At 34.2% G+C, this 20,236-nt stretch overlaps 1 protein-coding gene across 7 annotated transcripts in view; it reads right to left on the bottom strand.

Moving 5' to 3' along the window:
- Positions 1-20,236, bottom strand: part of LOC143257360 (uncharacterized) — a 76,515-nt gene that overhangs the window by 30,770 nt on the left and 25,509 nt on the right. For 5 of the 7 annotated variants that reach the window (XM_076515917.1, XM_076515914.1, XM_076515918.1 and 2 more), the window contains 2 exons: positions 14,503-14,574; positions 7,526-13,784 (listed from right to left, as the gene is read on the bottom strand). In XM_076515917.1, the coding sequence (XP_076372032.1) occupies positions 13,392-13,784; positions 14,503-14,574 (465 nt within the window). In that variant the 3' untranslated portion in view covers positions 7,526-13,391. The remainder of the gene's footprint in view (positions 1-7,525; positions 13,785-14,502; positions 14,575-20,236) is intronic. The other 2 variants (XM_076515915.1, XM_076515919.1) reach the window with 1 other exon arrangement.

Below are 20,236 nucleotides of genomic sequence, written 5' to 3'. Positions count from 1 at the left end.
CCAGTGAGGGCATTGTGTTGAACAATAAAATTAATAATTTCTCCTCGGTAGCTCATTGGCAAGTATTAAAACCTTATGACGAAAAAATCGAGCTTCGATACCTGCGGTAGATATTATAAGAGTAAAAGTCAAATTCCACTATTTCTCTTCATTAAAATAAACTTATGTTAATGATTTTACACTATATATATTGTGATATGATTTCAAGGGAAACGCACCTTTAAAACTTACAAAATAAAGGGCCCGGCATGACCAGGTGGTTAAGGCACTCGACTCGTAATCCGAGGGTCGCGAGTTCGAATCCCCGTCATACCAAACATGCTGGCTCTTGCAGCCGTGTGAGCGTTATAATGTGACGGTCAATCCTACTATTCGTTGGTAAAAGAGTAGCCCAAGAGTTGGCGGTGGGTGTGTTGACTAGCTGCCTTCCCTCTAGAATTACACTGCTAAATTAGGGACTGCTAGCGCAGATAACCCTTGTGAAGCTTTCCGCGAAATTCAAAAAACAAACGTGCAAAATAAAGTAAATATAATATGTTCATTTACCTCACATATGTTGTCTTATGCAAATTAATGTATTTCTGTTTATGTTGTTTTCCTCATTATTTGTTTGTTTGTTTTAGAGATACACAGGGAGCCAACCCTAATTCGAAGCTGATAAAATAAAGACATCTTTTTGATAGGAATCCACCGACAACTTTTGTGTTACTCTTTTCTAATTACATATTGAGATTTAGCCATCACTCCCATAGCGCACGCACACACACGACCATAAAGTGCGGAGCGCATTTTTAAGGAAGTAGTAAACTAACCACCCTTGAATTGACCGCTATCCCCAAGGCCACACCCTGCCCATTCCGCATTCTTATATTTGACATTTAAATAGTGCTTGCCCAAATGCGGGCGTTAAAATCCGGGAAGCTTTTCATTTCATGAACTAAAAAAGATTAACAAATTTAGGTCAATAAATAAGCCTTGTACATTATCACGTGATTTCAGTTTCGTTTTTCTTTTTAATATAACTGACCAAAGACTAATTTACGTACTTCGGCCCTGTTTGTTTGTTTTTTCCAATAAATAAAGCGCATGATACAATAACTTATATATTTGTTGCATAGAATTCGACTAAGTGACCACAAGTTAAAATACATAAAATCTAACAATTCTTCTCTCTCTTTACTCGTCTTGCCCAAACAAGACTTACTTGATCAAAGTACTTCAACTTATAGCACTAAATTTACAGAGAAATGAAAAATATTGTTTGTAGTCCTGAACATATTACAGGGAAATTAAAAACATTGTCTGAATTCCTAAACACATTACAGGGATTAAACATTGTCTGAAGTCCTGAACATATTACAGGGAAATTAAACATTGTCTCAAGTCCTGAACATATTACAGAGAAATTAAAAATATTGTTTATAGTCCTAAACATATTACAGGGAAATTAAACATTGTCTCAAGTCCTGAACATATCACAGGGAAATTAAACATTGTCTCAAGTCCTGAACATATTACAGGGAAATTAAAAACATTGTTTATAGTCCTAAACATATTACAGGGAAATTTAAAATATTGTTTGTAGTCCTAAACATATTACAGAGAAATTAAAAACATTGTTTGTTGTCCTAAACATATTACAGGGAAATTAAACATTGTCTGAAGTCCTGAACATATTACAGGGAAATTAAAAACATTGTCTGAATTCCTAAACACATTACAGGGATTAAACATTGTCTGAAGTCCTGAACATATTACAGGGAAATTAAACATTGTCTGAAGTCCTAATCATATTACAAGAAAATTAAACATTGTCTCAAGTCCTGAACATATTACAGGGAAATTAAAAACATTGTTTATAGTTCTAAACATATTACAGGGAAATTAAAAATATTGTTTGTAGTCCTAAACATATTACAGAGAAATTAAAAACATTGTTTGTTGTCCTAAACATATTACAGAGAAATTAAAAACATTGTTTGTTGTCCTAAACATATTACAGGGAAATTAAACATTGTCTGAAGTCCTGAACATATTACAGGGAAATTAAAAACATTGTCTGAATTCCTAAACACATTACAGGGATTAAACATTGTCTGAAGTCCTGAACATATTACAGGGAAATTAAACATTGTCTGAAGTCCTAATCATATTACAGGAAAATTAAACATTGTCTCAAGTCCTGAACATATTACAGGGAAATTACAAACATTGTTAAAAGTCCTAAACATATTACAGGGAAATTAAACATTGTCTGAAGTCCTGAACATATTACAGGGAAATTAAACATTGTCTGAAGTCCTAAATATATTACAGGAAAATTAAACATTGTCTCAAGTCCTGAACATATTACAGAGAAATTAAAACATTGTTTATAGTCCTAAACATATTACAGGGAAATTAAACATTGTCTCAAGTCCTGAACATATTACAGGGAAATTACAAACATTGTTAAAAGTCCTAAACATATTACAGGGAAATTAAACATTGTCTGAAGTCCTGAACATATTACAGGGAAATTAAACATTGTCTGAAGTCCTAAATATATTACAGGAAAATTAAACATTGTCTCAAGTCCTGAACATATTACAGAGAAATTAAAAACATTGTTTATAGTCCTAAACATATTACAGGGAAATTAAACATTGTCTCAAGTCTTGAACATATTACAGGGAAATTTAAAACATTGTCTCAAGTCTTGAACATATTACAAGGAAATTTAAAACATTGTCTGAAGTCCTAAACATATAACAGGGATTAAATATTGTCTGAAGGCCTGAACATATTACAGGGAAATTAAACATTATCTGAAGTCCTAAACATATTACAGGGAAATTAAAAACATTGTTTATAGTCCTAAACATATTACAGGGAAATTAAACATTGTCTCAGGTCCTGAACATATTACAGGGAAATTACAAACATTGTTTGTACTTCTAAATATAGTACAAATAAATTAAAAACATTGTTTGTACTTCTAAACATAATGAGATTATAATATTTTGCTTTCTTTATTTGTTATTGTTGCTTTTCTAATGACTTGAAATGTCAAATGTTTATCCAAATACTTTCTCTGATTATTAGGTTTCATACACGGTATAAAGAAGATCGTGTAATGCGCAGTATATAATGAACCCTCGTGCGGTTTAAATTACCCCGTTTCGTTCAGCGGCAAGTCTCGAGATGTATAGCTTCAAACATTGGGTTCCATACACCTGGTCGGCACAGTACAAATCGCCCATTGTGTTGTTTTATGCTTGACAATAAACAAGCAGAGTAAATTAACCGTAAGTTTATGTGCACTGACCTGACTTTTTTCTCGTGTCTCGTGCATTTTTAAATACCTTGATATGTCTAGGATCGAAACAGTTACCTATTATGCACGAGAATGCACAATAAGTCTTCCAAGACGTTCGAACTTGAATAGCCAATAAGACACACCTGGTTTTTCCACGCTTCTCTGTAGTTGAATAAACTTTCGACATATTAAATCAATCCAGTTACATGGTAGAAGGAAAAAATAAGTTACATACTAAGATAGGTCACGCTTTACATATTTCGTAAAACTCTAAAATCAAACTGGAAGTCTTGGGGTTTCCACGAATTAAATGTTTCACAATCTGTGCGTCGATTTACAAAAAACGGCAGTGAACAACCTCTAGCAAAGTTGTATTGCTTTTCAAACAGGTGCGAATGATATACAGTTTTATTCTGTGTCAAGTTTATAACGGGAAAACCCAATAAATGATAATTATATGGGTATATATTTGGGTTGCTTCTAGAACAGAACCTAGTTCTGAAACGAGGCTATCACGTGGTTTTGTACGGAAGCTTTTGGATTTCTTTTGCTTTCCAATAACAATTTGAGAACCATTTCTCTTTTTTTAAAGTCTGTTCCAAAAAAATAAACCAGTTACGAAAGAAACAAAAATACATTTTCGATTCACTATTATCACAGGTGTTCTGGTCTTTTACGGGCACCTCGTAACATTGTTGTTACTGTAGGTAAAAACCGCGTTCGCCCACGTTTAATTTCACTTAAATCCAAATTATTTGAATGGAATACTAGTTTGTTTGAATTTAGTAGTGTTACACTAGAGGGAAGCCAGCTAGTCATCACCACCCACCGCCAACTCTTGGGCTACTCTTTTACCAACGACTAGTGGGATTGACCGTCACATTATAACGCCCGCACGGCTAAAAGGGCGAGCATGTTTGATACGAGGAGGATTCGAACCGGCGACCCTCAGATTACGAGACGAACGCCTTAACCCACCTGGCCATGCCGAGCCTGAATGGAATACAATACGAAACTTGTAGAAATTGCGATACAAGAAATGTGTAACTTATAAACAATATGTGATGTCTCGGTTTGGTAAAGAATGTTTTACTATTAATATATTTAATATTCCAATACTGATACGTTGTACTAGATCGAATATTAATTGTTTTCCTCTCGTGTAGTTATTGGAAGTTTCATATTCTATTTCTGATTTTCGTGTATCACATATATTATTACACTTGTAATTTGACGGAGCCGTTAGAAGGCTTGCCATGTACATTCGAAGATATATATTTCACGAAATGTCAAAGAAATTTTATCGTCTGTATCGGTTTGTCTTGAAAAATGGGTTTCACCACACACTCGAGATCAAGACTCGTCACTTGGATACCAGTATAATATTCCCTCTATAATAACGAAACAACACATGCAATAGTTGGTTATTATGTATTTTCAACACGTACTATGTCGGGCAGTACCTACATGGTTAGACGAGATATATTTGGACAATATAGTCACTTTTGTACAAAATGAATAATTTATTTTCAATATTTAAGTACAGTCACGTTTCAATTTCCCTTTTTTAAATAGGTCACTTCTACAATAGGAAATAAATAAAGTACATAAACAGAATTATGAATAACAAAAGCATGGAAGTTTTATAGAAACATTTATGTCTATCTCCCCCCAAAGAGAAACAATAACAAATAACTAATTTATTCATAATATAAATTGTTTAGTAACGTCTCGGTCTTATCTTCAGTCTGTTAGCTAACATAGTCTTAACTATTCTGAACCTAAAACATTTTTTTCGAGGTTTCGTTGAAGATAATACGCAAAGGGAATATGTCTATGTAGCGCTTTGTGAGTCACCGTTTGGCCACCAGGAGGCTGTTCAGGTATAAAAATTGACTCGTGATAAGAATGTCAACAGTGACAGATGTACAGTGAATGCGCTGAGTTGGTTTAGCTGTATGGCAGAAAACAAAAAAAAAACACGACATCATTGTTGTAACAACTGTTTCTTAGCCCTACCAAAGATAACTCCAAGACCAACAATAAACATATTAGAGGAACGTTTCCTTCAAATCGAAAACGAAGCAGTTTATCCTGCTAAACAACCCTGAAGTTGTTACAGAGTGTATTCTGCCGTACAGATTTTTTTCCCTTCGCATAAAGTCCCCCAATCAAACACCTTCCAGTTGTCGCTACATAAACTGTAAATACATTCGTTACCAACAAGCACACACTTTCACTGATATTCTGTATTAATAAAACATGAACTTGCAAAGTAATATTTTAATTACAGGATAATATATTTCTAAAAGTAATAAAATCAATTAGAGCATCTTATGGGTTTATTACATATTTAAAACTATATCAAAACTGCAGATTTCGAAACTCTTGGCGCAGATTGAACTCTTCTAAACTTTTTTGAAACCTAAACTATACTGAAGACAAACTTGAAACGCGTGGGCGTCGGAACAAGGGGGCATAGGACCTTCCTGTCCAATACAATGCCATCCAAACTTGTGTTTTAGGTATCATAACAAGGGGAGCCTAGGATTCTTCTCTCTCATACCGTTCCATCCAAATGTGAATTGTATTTCTTTTTGTTTTAAATAACGACTCGGTGTAAACAGACGGAGTTCTAAAATTAATTCATTAGTTGTAGGTACTGGATTTAAAAGGTAGGTTTAAAAGACCAAAGTAAACATAGAAGACAATGTTAACTGGTTACTAACTTTATATTAAAGGTAATAAAGAACAACCTAAAAAAAAACGAAGTTTCCTACGACAGAAAAAGAAATGACAGAAGCTTATAATGAAATTGTAATGGTAATTGTGTAATAGCGTCCTGGACGTGTAGTTAGTTAGTTCATTTAAATTAATAAAAATGTTTAGCGATAAATCCAGTTCAATATTAAACTGTTTATCTTCACAAGAATTCCGCCACGTGTTTGTTGTTTTTCCTTTTTCTGTCACATATAGGTTCCCAATTCACACACAAAAGAAGGCCTACATTGTCACTCAAGCTGTAAACTGAATTTATTCCAACCTTATCAGCAACGAACAGAGAACTTTAAAAGGGGCATTGTCTCAATGAAAATAAAGATGGCACTTAGAATATCACAGCTTTTTTTTTTTTTTTACTGTACAGACCTACAACTCCCTGTGCGGTATTAATTTTAAAGATGAAATATTTTTTGCTTAGTAGTAGCTCGCAATAAATAAGGTATGAAATCAGGGATTTATTGTCGTAGTTGTGGCAATTTTTACGACTGAGAAAAGGTGTACTTCTGGAGCTTAAAGACAACGGCTTGAGCCCACCAAACCACCTTCTAATACACGACACTAAACCTTATCTTCCCCCTCCCTCCAACAAACAAAATTTTACTTCCGACCCTTACGGTACAGGCCACCCACATTGATTCTGGCGTTCTAATGTGGTCCCATTATTTTAATTGGAAAAACGTACAGCTAAACTACTGCGGGCAACATACAATATAACCTCGAACTTGCCTCAGTGCAGTTGATGTAAACCTTTCAAAGTTTTGTTTTATGCATTCTGTATTCTATACGATTTACATTTTAACAATCATTACTTCGAAATATACTGACAAGTATTCCTTACCAACAGTTTATTATCAAAATCCAAATTATAATAAATTTGGGAACGGAGCATAATGGCTATGGATCCTAGTGGTAAGTACAAGACAATCAAATATTTTAAATTCACGGTGTTTTCATGTGTAACATAACCTCCACTCCATCACTTTAATATTTGTTTTCAAAGTTAAAATGGATTAAGTACGGCGTTTAAAAAAGTAATAGTACTAGTAGATATTCTATGAAACGATATTTTCTTGCATTAGGCTTGCCTGTGATGCTAATATAGCGTGCATTCATATAATTAATTATATAAGGCCTAATTATGATGTTGGTGTGTAGCGTGTATTTATAAAAAGATTTTAGGCCCAATTATAAACCTGAGATGTAGTGGGTATTTATATAAAGACTTTAACGTTAGGCGTAATGTTGGTATAATATATATATTTGGATTATTACATTAGACTATACAGCAATAATGTTACAGCATGTATTTATAATAAAACGTTAGGTTTAACTACATTACTATAAAGAAAAAAGAATACAATAATAAATGTCAAGCTATATTACAACTTTTACATATGTATGCAAACAAAAACATAAGGTTTAACCGGGTGCTAATATAGTACTTACTTAACAGTTTTCCTGATTAAGGCGTAGCCTATTTATATTCAAACGTTTGTGAAATAGGAACGTTGACAACACTTAGAGCCAAAAGATCTTATATAGTTTCATACGTTACCACCAGAGTAGTTTTTAAAAAAAGTACTAAATGCAACATACATAAATAAAATGTAATTTTTAAATAACATGTAACTGGAATGTTAAGTTATAGTTCTAAGCTAATTTATTGATAATGTTAAACTAAAAGAAATAGTCCCGTACAAAACAATAACATTTAATTGTGACTTATTGGATATTAAAGAAACAAAACAAAAGATCTGTCTCTGAACTATGAAAACAAAATTATTTTCGCGTGTTAATTTCCATTTCTTTGTTGAAAATGTTTCATTTTCTTTTCGACAAATAGTATATGATTAACATTTTTTATGTGAATTCCCCATCGTCAACGCTATTTTTTATAAAGACTAATCATTTAATGTAACTTATAAAGAGTTACTTTTGTATGTGTCTTTTCACTCCAAAATAATTAACTACATTAAGCCTTTCGGATAACGATAAATGTGCAGAATTAAACCCGTTCGATACAGTCGCATAAGAAACCTTAACCAAGCCCAAGTCGTTATTAATAACCCTTGGAAAAAAGAAAAGGGCATTAAAGTAATAACTCCGAGAACTTACCAAAACCTATTGTTTAACCCCAAGAAGTAATACATTTAAATCTTTTATATTTTGTAAAATATATATGTTTTAGTTCTCGGCGAGCGAGTGGACTAATATCTGATCCGATTAAATCTGATCGGATCGGATATTAATTTTGCGGTGAATTAGAAAATCAGATGGTATTTCCGTCAATGGATTATCTATTTCACAACATTAAGAAAATATAATTACACTCGATTGTGCATCAAATGATATATTAGGTTCCCCAGAAATAAATATCAGAATTCTTTCGATGAAGCTGAATATTGAGTAACTTATCGTTGGAGGTTTCACTTACAAAGTGTCTTAATTGTCTGCTGTTTCAACTCTACTCAGAGTAAGTTTCGCAATCCCTACGGCAGCATGGACAACAACGACTTTCGTCAGATTTTCCTCTACGACTTCAAACTTGGACGAAAAGTTACCGAAACTACACGGAAAATCAACCAGGCATTCGCCCATGGATCTGTCACTGAACGTAGAGTTCAGCGTTGGTTCCAAAGATTTCGACACGGAGATGAAAATTTGTTTGTTTTTAATTTCGCGCAAAGCTACTTAAGGGCTATCTGCGCTAGCCGTCCCTAATTTATTAGTGTAAGACTAGAGAGAAGGCAACTAGTCATCACCACCCACTGCCAACTCTTGGGCTACTCTTTTACCAACGAATAGTGGGATTGACCATAACATTATAACGCTCCCACGGCTGAAAGGGCGAGCATGTTTGGTGCGACGGGGGATATGAACCCGCATCCCTCAGATTACGAGTCGAGTGCCTTAACCCACCTGGCCATACCGAACCCATCGTGGAAGGAAGCCATCCTTAAATTAAAACACATTGAGGGAAGCAGTTGAGACAAACACTTGCACAACAGTACGTGAAGTTGCAGAAAAGCTAGGCACAAGCAAATCAAGTATTGCCAATCACCTGAGTGCGATTGGGAAGACGAAAAGGTTGAATAAGTGGGTTCCGCATGAGCTGACTGAAGATCAACAAAATCGGCGTTATGAGACCTGTCAAGGATGACGCTCCAAAAATTGAACAAATTGGGAATTGAGGTTCTGCCTCATCTACCTTATTCCCCAGACCTTTCCCCTACAGATTTTTATTTTATCAAGAACTTTGAAAACCTATTGAACAATAAACACTTTCAAAACCAGGCAGCTCCGGAATAAGCTTTCAGAGAGTTCATTGACTATAGAAACTCTGATATCTTTAGCATGGGCATAAACTTCATCGTTATACGTTGGTAAAGTGTGTTGAAGCAAATGGTGCTTACTTTGATTAAAGTATGTTTTACAACACTGGCTTATACTTTTCCAAAATTCGCAGTTCATAAACGACAGTTATTTCTGGACAACCTAATAAATATCGCGGTATCTTGTTCACTGGTGGTTTCTACTAGCTTCTAAACGTAATAACATTTTCACTAATATTAGCTAGTGAGAAGCCTAGTAGGCGTAATATTCATTATATGGTTTAAATAAATATCTCTCTCACTTGTGATGTTTCGAGTATGTGCCACAGTAGTATGTGTGTGTTTCTTATAGTAAAGCCACATCGAGCTATCTGCTGTGTCAACCGACAGCAATCAAACCGCTGATGTTAGCGTTATAAATCCTAAGACTTGTCGCTGTCCCAGCGGGGGGACGTAGCAGTAGCGATAACAACAACAATCCAAACAATAGTCTTAACGGCGCATCAAAAGTATAAAACATTGTTTTATGCTGTCACGTGCTGCATTCCCTACAGGACTTACAATAGCCGCTCACTCAATGCAAAAGTGTACAATCTTATTAATTTTTGATAAAACAATGATGAAGTAATTGAAATAACTAGTTGAAATAATTAAAGTAACTAGTTCATAACAATGTACTATAACGAAGTAAAAGCTCGTTCTTGAAATGCATTTTCCCTATTCAATGATACATTGTGCAATAAGTTCAGTATGGCGACACAGTGATTTTATCAGACCTTCAACCTGAGTCTTGCTCATTTTAGTATTTTATATTATGGTAAAGACTATCTGCTCCGTCCCTAATTTGCAGCCTACCGGAGACTCATTAGCAAGTAAGTAGCCTTATAAACACTAGTTTTCGATACTCGTAGTGTGAAAAAAGAACTGATAGCTCATTTTGAAGTTTTGTGCTTTAATACAAATAAACCTTAATTTTGTTCTCTTAACCTGAAGGAAGGCAAACAGTTAATAGCAAGCTACATCCGCCATTCATAATAGCTAATTGACTGTCATTCTTATAATGAGCCCATAGCTTAAATTAGGGAAATGTTTTGTGTTATCGAACAGGTTTGAACCTAGTTCGACTTCTCCGCAATCCACAGCTATATCAAAGGGCCAGCTGGCGCCCATGTTAATTTAACACCCTTTTTATTTTTAGATAATTATAAAGAAACGAATACAAGCGTGAGATACTAGTTTCAGTACTACTGTGAGTTGCATAAAAATATTTAGATTATCAAAACATTTCTACCACTGATGTAAATGTTATAAAAACATGCACTAGTGGTTTCACAAGCCACAAGTGTGTAAGTCCATTACTAAATAAACCACAGTTGTCGCTCTTGTTCAAGTGGTGAAATAATTGGTCCAAATATACTTTTCGTTTAACATGAATAAACTGGTAGGCAGCATGGTAAATACAAAACATGATACTTTGGAAGGAAAAGGCTGTCTTAAGAAGAACGATATTGGTACTTAACCATAGGCTGTTTAACAACAATGATACTAATATAACAATTTATGCTGCTAAAAAAATGATACTAATATAATATATAAGTAATATTGTGTTTTCCTTTTATATATTTGAATTCTGCAAGAAAAAATGAAATACGATGCGTATTTTGGACATGATTGGATGGATTGTATTCATTAGCTATTTACTTTCCCGTCGAAAATAGCAAACAAAATAATAATAATAATAAACAATTTGGAAACAACAGACCAAAAGAGATCAAGTGGGCCAGAAAATCAACCTGTGTTTTGTCACACAGCCCTTCTAGGTTAGTTTAGTTAATATAAGTTTACCCAACAGCTGTTTAGTATTAATAATTGAAATTGATTTTTTTCTTATTATCGTTGAGTATACAGTTGCAAATTGACTAGAAGAAAAACTTAGTCACAGGAAAATATGCAGTTGTGAACAACTTTGCTCAGCCGATGTATTCATGGCGAGCTTTATCACAGGACCGCGATTCACAACCAGTCAGCAAAATATTTCTTTAACGGAAACGAAAACAATGAATGCGACCGATATAAATCTGTGGGTTTGTCATAACCTCTTCTTGAAAAACTGTATCCCTATTATGGTTAAATATAAAAATATCAGATCAAATTATTTGGTAAATCTAGCCAGATAGTCTTGAATGCCTGTGTCTTTAATGCAATAATCCAGTATAGGCTAATCCCAAGCACCATTAGATGACTTTACCTACTCCTGTTATTTTGCACTCTATGATCCAAATATACTGTAATATTTCTTCTTGCGTAAATACTTCTTCTCAAAGTCGTCCAGTAAATATTATACAGTGAATAATATTTATCAAAAAAAACCTAATCTTGAATACAATAAAATTTCGTTTACATCAATCATGGGTTATTCGAATCTTCGCTGAAACTAAGATTACAGTTGACAAAAAAAAAAGACGTACAATATAAATATAACACTGTAAAGTAATTTGAAATAAAACCCGATATTAAAGACATAACATTTAGACAGTCAAATCTGCTATTTTGTACATGAATAAATGTAGCAGAACAAAATAATATTGCTTATTTAAAACCCTAAAATTTGAAATTTAAATATTCCATAGATAACTGTTTGAAAATAAGCGAAAGTTTTACTCAGATATACAAGATACACCATTAAGTTGGAAGCAATGACTCGAACATGTTCAGCAAGCTTATGTAATTCTTTATAGGTCTACGAAGCTTTCTGTACATTTTTAGAGAGAAAACGACTTGGATGGTATCGAACCATGATTGCCTGATTCCTTATATTAACGGAAGCAAAAGTACTTTTTGAGACTAGAAAATTAATCATACTCTTATAAGTTATCCGAGAATAAAATAAAAATACAGGAAATAATGTATTGTCCTCTGAAATAGTAGAGGATGGCAACCCTACTCTGGAAACATTTCATTTAAAAGTTATTGTCGTGGCATTTTTACAGAACGCCCTTCTTACATTTTTTCATTGATGTACTAACCGTCTTAAGATGTTCACATATAATCGATAAATAATACTTATTATTGACTGAACTTGAAATTTAAATAAAGCATCTATCTTAGACTGGTACTATAAATAATCTAGATCTGTCTTAAAGATACACATAATGAAAGCTTAAAGCAACAGAAAGCATCAACAAGACAACCTAATCAAACATCGATTATACCGAATTCCTGTTTGTTGAAATTCGAAAATAAAACTGAAATTAAGAACCAAGGTAACATTAAGAAACAAAATACCTATCATTCTTTATTAAGTCATATTTTGTTATTGAAAGGAACCATTACTGATAGATCATTGGGATTATAGAGTAGACTAGGCCTAACACTAATAATAAATAGTTTGGAGAATAGACTAGGCCTAACACTAATAATAAACAAATAGCTTGTAGAGTAGACTAGGCCTAATACTACTAATAAAAAAATAGCTTATAGAATATACTAGGCCTAATACTAATAATAAACAAATAGTTTACAGGACTTGGGAACCTGTAAATACAAATATAAAACTGTTAAAACCAAGAAACGTCGACTGATATGTTAGGTCTAACAATATTTGCGAAGTGAGAAAAAAGTTTTGCTAAATCGCTCTCTACGAGCAAAATACTAACGACTCAATATACAGTGCTATCGTTTTGTTTGAACAAGAACAAATCTCTCTTTTTTTGATTTTAGTCAAGTACTTCATATTTTACCTTTAACCTCGAGTTCAATCTACAAAACGAAAGACACAAAAGTACCGTCTAGATTATTTCACATATCCCCTCCACCTTTTCTTTGGAGATATAGCCAAGTAAAAGTAGCTACATTATGAACATATATATAGGAAGTTAGGAAGTCCTTTTGGCCTTATAAAGGCACTTGGGCAATTTCCTTCCAAATTCAATATAAATAAATAGGCAAAAAATAAAATAAATACTTCCATGGATTTCTCATTATGTTGGTTGAAAAGGGGTACTTTCGTTTTCGTCCAGTGAAATCTGACTGTCCATATAACCGTATAATATCTCTGCTAGAGTTGTTATATCTTTAAGTATATAACAGTCCCTAGAAAACCGGCGTGAGCACACTACTAAGTCAATTATGCTTGTGTTTAAAATATTCCTCGCAGAACTGTTAACGTCAATTATTTGCCCTCGTGTTTGGCCAACGTGTAGGAGGTAACACCTTACTTGCTCCAGGTTAACTATGACTTTCTGTGCTTGGTACGCAAAATGACCAGAGTAACAGGAGGAGTTTTCGTCTTGAGATTTCGAAAAATATACGTATGCAGTATAGTTTACAATCAACTCGTCCAACACTTGCAACGCCCGAGAAAATGTTAGATTCTACAAAAGAAAAGTCCAATTAAAGTAGTATACACAAATAATAAATACTAAAATATTTCAATAAAACCAGGTTTTCTTTTACCTCTGTCATGGCCAGGCATGGCTAGTAGTTATGGTGCCGGGCTGTGAATCAGAGATTCCTGTTACTGCCAAAAATTAAATAGAGTAGCGTTATAAGAGTGACAGTCAAATCCACTGTTCGTATGACAAAAGAAGCCCACAGTTGGCAGTGATGGGTGTAGATACCCCACCTCATTTTTGCTTTGAGCAAATGTCAAAACAAGTAAACCACACCCACGACCTCAAAACGAGGAGCGCATTTTGTGTATTTGTCAATGGGATTTCAACCACTAACTCTCTGATTCACAAGCCGGGCATTTTGACCTTTAAGTTACTCAGATATCTCAAAATGAAACCCCTCTTTCGCTCTCGACCCAAAAGTAATAATAATATTATTTTAATTATATTTTTTTAAGTTTCAGATAGTGTCTGCATAGAAAAATATTAAGCTAGAATACAGAAAACTACACAATAACACTCAAAATAAATAAATCTAAGTGAGTGGATAACAGAGATTAAGAATATTTTATTTTTTTGTTGTGTGTTTTTTAATTTAAAATTATCGTTGATGAACGCTTTCATGTTAACATATTTAAACATTTTCATCAACCTACCCTTAAATACCAAGAAAATTCAAAGATATTTAATTCATAAATACCTGGAGTTGTTCCACGCTAGGAATGTAATATAAAGAGTCGGGGATAGATGTTAGGTTGGCACAATCTCCTATCTGTAGTGGTGAGAAAGAATAAAAATTATTTATGCTTTTTTTGTGGAAATTACACTGAAACTGTAAACCGAAACGTCTTCCCCCCCCGTTTCGTATATTTAACTGTAAAATGATTGTAGTTAAACGCGCAGTGACATCCAACTCTTTGACTAAACACAATTCGATGTCAAAGTTTGTTTGTTTTGAATTTCGCGCAAAGATACTCAAGAGTTATCTGCGCTAGCCGTCCCTAATTTAACAGTGTAAGATTAAAGAGAAGGCAGCTAGTCATCACCACCCACCGCCAAATCTTGGGCTACTCTTATACCAACGAATAGTGAAATTGACCGTCACATTATAACGCCCCTACGGCTGAAAGGGAGAGCATGTTTGGTGTGACGGGGATTCGAACCCGCGACGCTCAGATTACGAGTTGAACGCCTTAACCTACCTGGCCATGCTGGGCCTTCGATATCAAAGATCGACCATTTTTGTCTACACGAAGTTCAAACGTTTTGGGCTCCCGCTAGGAATTGTGGTCAAGGTCAAACTTTTCATATCTCAGTGCAGTACTGATTGCATTTATTTCTATTTCCAAATAATCTTGTGGATATGCTAATAAAATAAAAACAACTATTTCCTCTCTGGTTTCTGGCAACAGTCCATGATTATTTGTTATTTATAATATCTGTCAGTCGTATATTTTGTCATGAAAGCTGAATAGTAAAGACTAGATTCTTTGATGTTCATGTAAACCGCACTGTTTCTTATGCCCTGTAATTATTTTACGGTTGTTACGAAAATAGAAAAGAAATTAGTAAAGCAAGCCTCACGAACTGCTCGCCCACGTTCAGGGCACACACCTGCATCACTTTCAGGTATCATAATCAGGGTCATAAAGATCTGAGTTTCTTTCCCCATTCCACGTTGTTCTCAATTACCCCACCCTTTCCGGATGCCATGAAAATGGCGAAGTTATCTCGACATTTGTAATCGGAAACGTTCGGTGGCTTAAAAACGCACCTGCGTATCAGTCGCTCAAAATAATTTTATTATAACCTCCATCGTAACTTGACTAGTCCGAAAGAAATAACTCCAGGGTTTCAACTGGTTGGTCTGACCTTAGACGATCCGGTTTCATCCCATTACCCGCGGGGATTCACGTGCGGCTCTTCGCCTGATTGAACCAAATTAACTTGCGGTTTCTCATCTTTGTAACTAGATGAAAGTTTGTGGTCACGTTTCTTGATTTTCTTTAAATGTTTGGCTAGGTAATTTAAACTTCATTTCTTTTTTAGCTACCCGTATTAATACAAACATCCCCATCACCTGAAAAAAACACACCAAAAAAATCTGATTAAAGTAATATTATCATCTCCCCACTAATATTTTCATTTTTCTCACACAGCTCTTCACAAAGATAAAATTACCATAAACTCTGAATTTCATGTTTGGATGAATAAATGTTACATATTTCATGAGTTTATTGCATAAATCTATCAAGGTGAGGTCCCGGCATGGCCAGGTGGTTAAGGCGCTCGACTCGTAATCTGAGGGTCGCGTGTTCGAATCCCCGTCGCACCAAACATGTTCGCCCTCTCAGCCGCGGGGGCGTTGCAATGTGACGGTCAATCCCACTATTTGTTAGTAAAACGTTGGCAGTGGGTGGTGATGACTAACTGCCTTCCCTCTAGTCTTACACTGCAAAATTATGGATGGCTAGCGCAGATAGCCCTCTTGTAGCTTTGCGCGAAATTAAAAAAAAAAAACTATCAAATATAAACTGTGATTTTCACTAATGTTACCAGGTCACTAGGCCTAACTCGACAGATGTGTACACTAGAAGCTCATTAGTTGATATTGTGGTTGGTTTGTTTCTAAGATACCGATAGAATACGCTTATAGACTTTAGATGGCGTTAGTAAATGTTTACTCTTCTTCGTGCCCATTTAAATTTTGAAAATAGTGCATAAAATACCACTGGTTTTAAAACTTCTTTTTTTTGCAAACAATGAGAACTTATTTTTATTTAACAATTTATTTTTGTATATGCAAACAAAAGTTAAAAATTCAATAAAGCTAAAATTATGTAACCTGGTAGGTCTAATAAACGTAATGAAAATCACACTTGTGTGAGCATGTTTGGTATGACGAGGATTCGAACAGACGACCCTTGGATTACGAGTCGAGTGCCTTAACTGCCCGGCCAGAGGGTGAAAAGAATTTCTCATTATATCAGAGATGTAAACCAAAATGAATAAAAATAGTGCATAAAGTACCACTCGTTTTAAAACTTCTTTTTTTTTAACCTTTCGCCCATTGATAATTTTATCCCAAACAGTAGAATAGTTTACTCTGTTATAGCACTGTTTTGGCTACTGTGTGAATCCGAAGATTTAAAGTTTGCGTCTCGTTGCGGATAAAAATATATTGCGTTGCACAATCTCAGAACTTGGGTATGTAACAAAAGTGACAATTAAACCCCGTTATTCGATTAAAATAGCTAAATACGTTGAACGATGGGTGATTTTTATTAGTTATCTTCCATATAGTCTATCACTTAGTGTAGATAGCCCTTATAAAACATGTCTGAAACAAATAAAGATATGAACGAAAGATTTTTATTTCAAGGGCTTCAATGAGCAGAGTGGAAATGCTTCCTTTTGGTATTTAAAGCCAGTGTTTCTGACCTTAATGACCAAGATAACATTCTATCACTCACCGTGGCCTCATTAGCTAAGATAACATTCTATCACTCACCATGACCTTATTGGCCGATATGACATGCTTCTACTCACCTCTGATCCTATTTTAAATACATCTGAGTCTCAAAAAATAACAGTCATTTCATCTTTATATTCTGAGGTATGCAAATCAAATCTCAAATATTAAGCCATAACATTCATAATTTACAACTGCTGACGAGAGGAAAGGCTACCAATGAGCTTCGGGATTATTTTCAACAAAATAGCACAATTTATTGTCACACTTGTCAGGCCCTAAGATTGTAAAACGTGATCTGTGGCATATCGTAGCTCTTATATTGGACCCTCGGTACACATCCCGACACATGTGTCCGCATTTACGCGGATTTCCATCGCTCATTTTCCTTTATTGGCTAAAAACTAGTTGTGATTGTCGCTTCATTAGGACTTTTACGTGTTTTTTCTACTCGTCTACCCAAAATATGAGTCGCTCGTGTAGAAAGACTAAGAGAATGAAAATCTAACCCTTCTGAAACAACACAATTGTTCAAAAAAAAATTGAAGACATAAGTGGGACCTGGAGGGGTTTCGTAACAAAGATGGGGTCTTCGCGGCATGATGTTTGGCTTTATCTTTTCCACAGATAAAGTATTGGTTGTCACATACATAGTATTCAAAACCGGCTCAAGTAATAGTTGTCACATACATACTGTTCAGAATCGGATAAAGTAATTCTTCTCACATACATAGTGTTCAAAACCGGATCAACTAATAGTTGTCACATACATAGTATTCCAAGCCCGATCACGTAACAGTTCTTACATACATAGTGTTAAAAAATGGATATAGTAATACTTCTCACATACATAGTGTTCGCAAATGGATAAAGTAATAGTTGCCACTTACAAAGTGTTCAAAACCGAATCAAGTAATAGTTGTCATATATACATATTGTTCAAAACCGGATCAAGTAATAGTTGTCATATATACATATTGTTCAAAACCAAATCAAGTAATAGTTGTCACATACATAATGTTGAAAATTGGATCACGTAATAGTTGTCAAATACATAGCATTGAAACCAGATCACTTAACAGTTCTCACATATATAGTGTTCAAAAACGGATAAAGTATTTGTTCTCACGTTCATAGTGTTCAAAACCGGATTAAGTAATAGTTGTCATATACAGATAGTGTTCAAAACCGAATCAAGTAATAGTTGTCATATACAGATAGTGTTCAAAACCGAATCAAGTAATAGTTGTCACATACATAGTGTTCAAAACCGAATCAATTAACAGTTCTCACATATATAGTGTTCAAAAACGGATAAAGTATTTGTTCTGACGTTCATTGTGTTCAAAACCGGATTAAGTAATAGTTGTCATATATAGATAGTGTTCAAAACCGGATCAAGTAATAGTTGTCACATATAGTGTTTAAAATTGGATCAAGTAACAGTTCTCACATATATAGTGTTTAAAAACGGATAAAGTAATTCGTGATGTCGAGAAAACCCACTTGTAGAGAAATATGTATGCAAAAACGGCTCGTTTGGGTTGAGAAAATATTTTACGCAGAAAACCGAACAACGTTTCGACCTTCTTCGGTCATCGTCAGGTTCACAAAGAAAGAAAGAGGTAACTGACCGGAAGCTGACCACATGTTTGGAAGGGGTTATGTAACTGAGTGTCGGAATGTAGAGGGCGGTGTTAGATGTTTGAATATATAATTTTATTTTATTATATTTAATATAGGTATAAAGGCGTTCCTTTATATTTGTTTATTTTGGGTTTAAGTTGTTGTGTAAGTAAGGCTTCTTTAATTTTGCGTTTGTTTATGTTTGTTTCTTTATTTAGTGTTTGAGTGTTTTCTATGGTTATGTTGTGTTTATTTGACTTGCAGCGTTCGAAAACGTGTGAAGGTGACTTTTTATGTTCTTTCAATCTGGTTTCCATTTTTCTACTTGTTTCTCCAATATAGAAGTCATGGCAGTTATCACATTGTATTTTATAAATAATGTTGGTGTGGTGTTTGTCAATGTAGTTTTTACATAATATAGACCTCAGTTTTGTGCCTAGTTTTTGAATAAATTTGCTATTAACTGGAATGTCATATTTTGTTACTAGTTTTTGCCAAATGTTGGTTATTTTTCTGCTGATGTCAGGAATATATGGTATGCAGCAGTATATAGTTTCGTGATTTTTTGATTCGTGAGATATAGTTACTTTTGTTGATTGATTTTGCTTTCTGTCTAGGTGTGTGCGTATAATGTTTTCTACCATTTGTGGAGGAAACTTATTGATGTTGATGAAGTATTGTTTTATTTTGTCTAATTTATCGTTAATTTTATCTGGTGAGCATAGTTTTATGGCTGTGTTTATTTGGTTTCTTAGTATGTTGAGTTTTTGTTTTATTTCATGTGCTGAATCCCAAGGAATGTATAGTCAGTCCTGTATGGGTGATTTTTCGGTGGATTTCTGTTTTGAATTGTGTGTGAAATATATATTTCTCTACAAGTGGGTTTTCTCGACATCACTGATTATTATTTCATCACGGCGATTGTATAAGAAGTGTAAGTCTTTGTGTTTTTCTCAGAGTATTTGTACTTACCTGTTACCATTATGTCTGAACTAACATACCGTACACCACTATTAACAGTACACGCTCACACGATCGTTAAAAAAACTAAGAAATTTAAACCAAAGAATTATCAATAGAAGAAATGACAACTATTTCATTTAACAATGTAGAAACGAACAACTAACCCCTAATTTTATAAAGGTAAAACTTTCAAAAAATTTTAATAAATACACAAACATTATTCAAAATTTACAGAAAGAACTACATGACTTACAAAAACAAAAAATGAACCTAGACCATCAACTGGCATGCTGCATTAAACCAGAGATTTACGGACTTATACAACGAAGCATAAACCAAATCAACACTAGGAATGACAGAAACAAAAAGATCT

Source organism: Tachypleus tridentatus, chromosome 7, assembly GCF_004210375.1.
Source record: "Tachypleus tridentatus isolate NWPU-2018 chromosome 7, ASM421037v1, whole genome shotgun sequence".
Taxonomy (NCBI): Eukaryota; Metazoa; Arthropoda; class Merostomata; order Xiphosura; family Limulidae; genus Tachypleus; species Tachypleus tridentatus.
The sequence above is the reverse complement of the archived record's forward strand: the minus strand, read 5'-3'. Positions and strand labels throughout refer to the sequence as shown.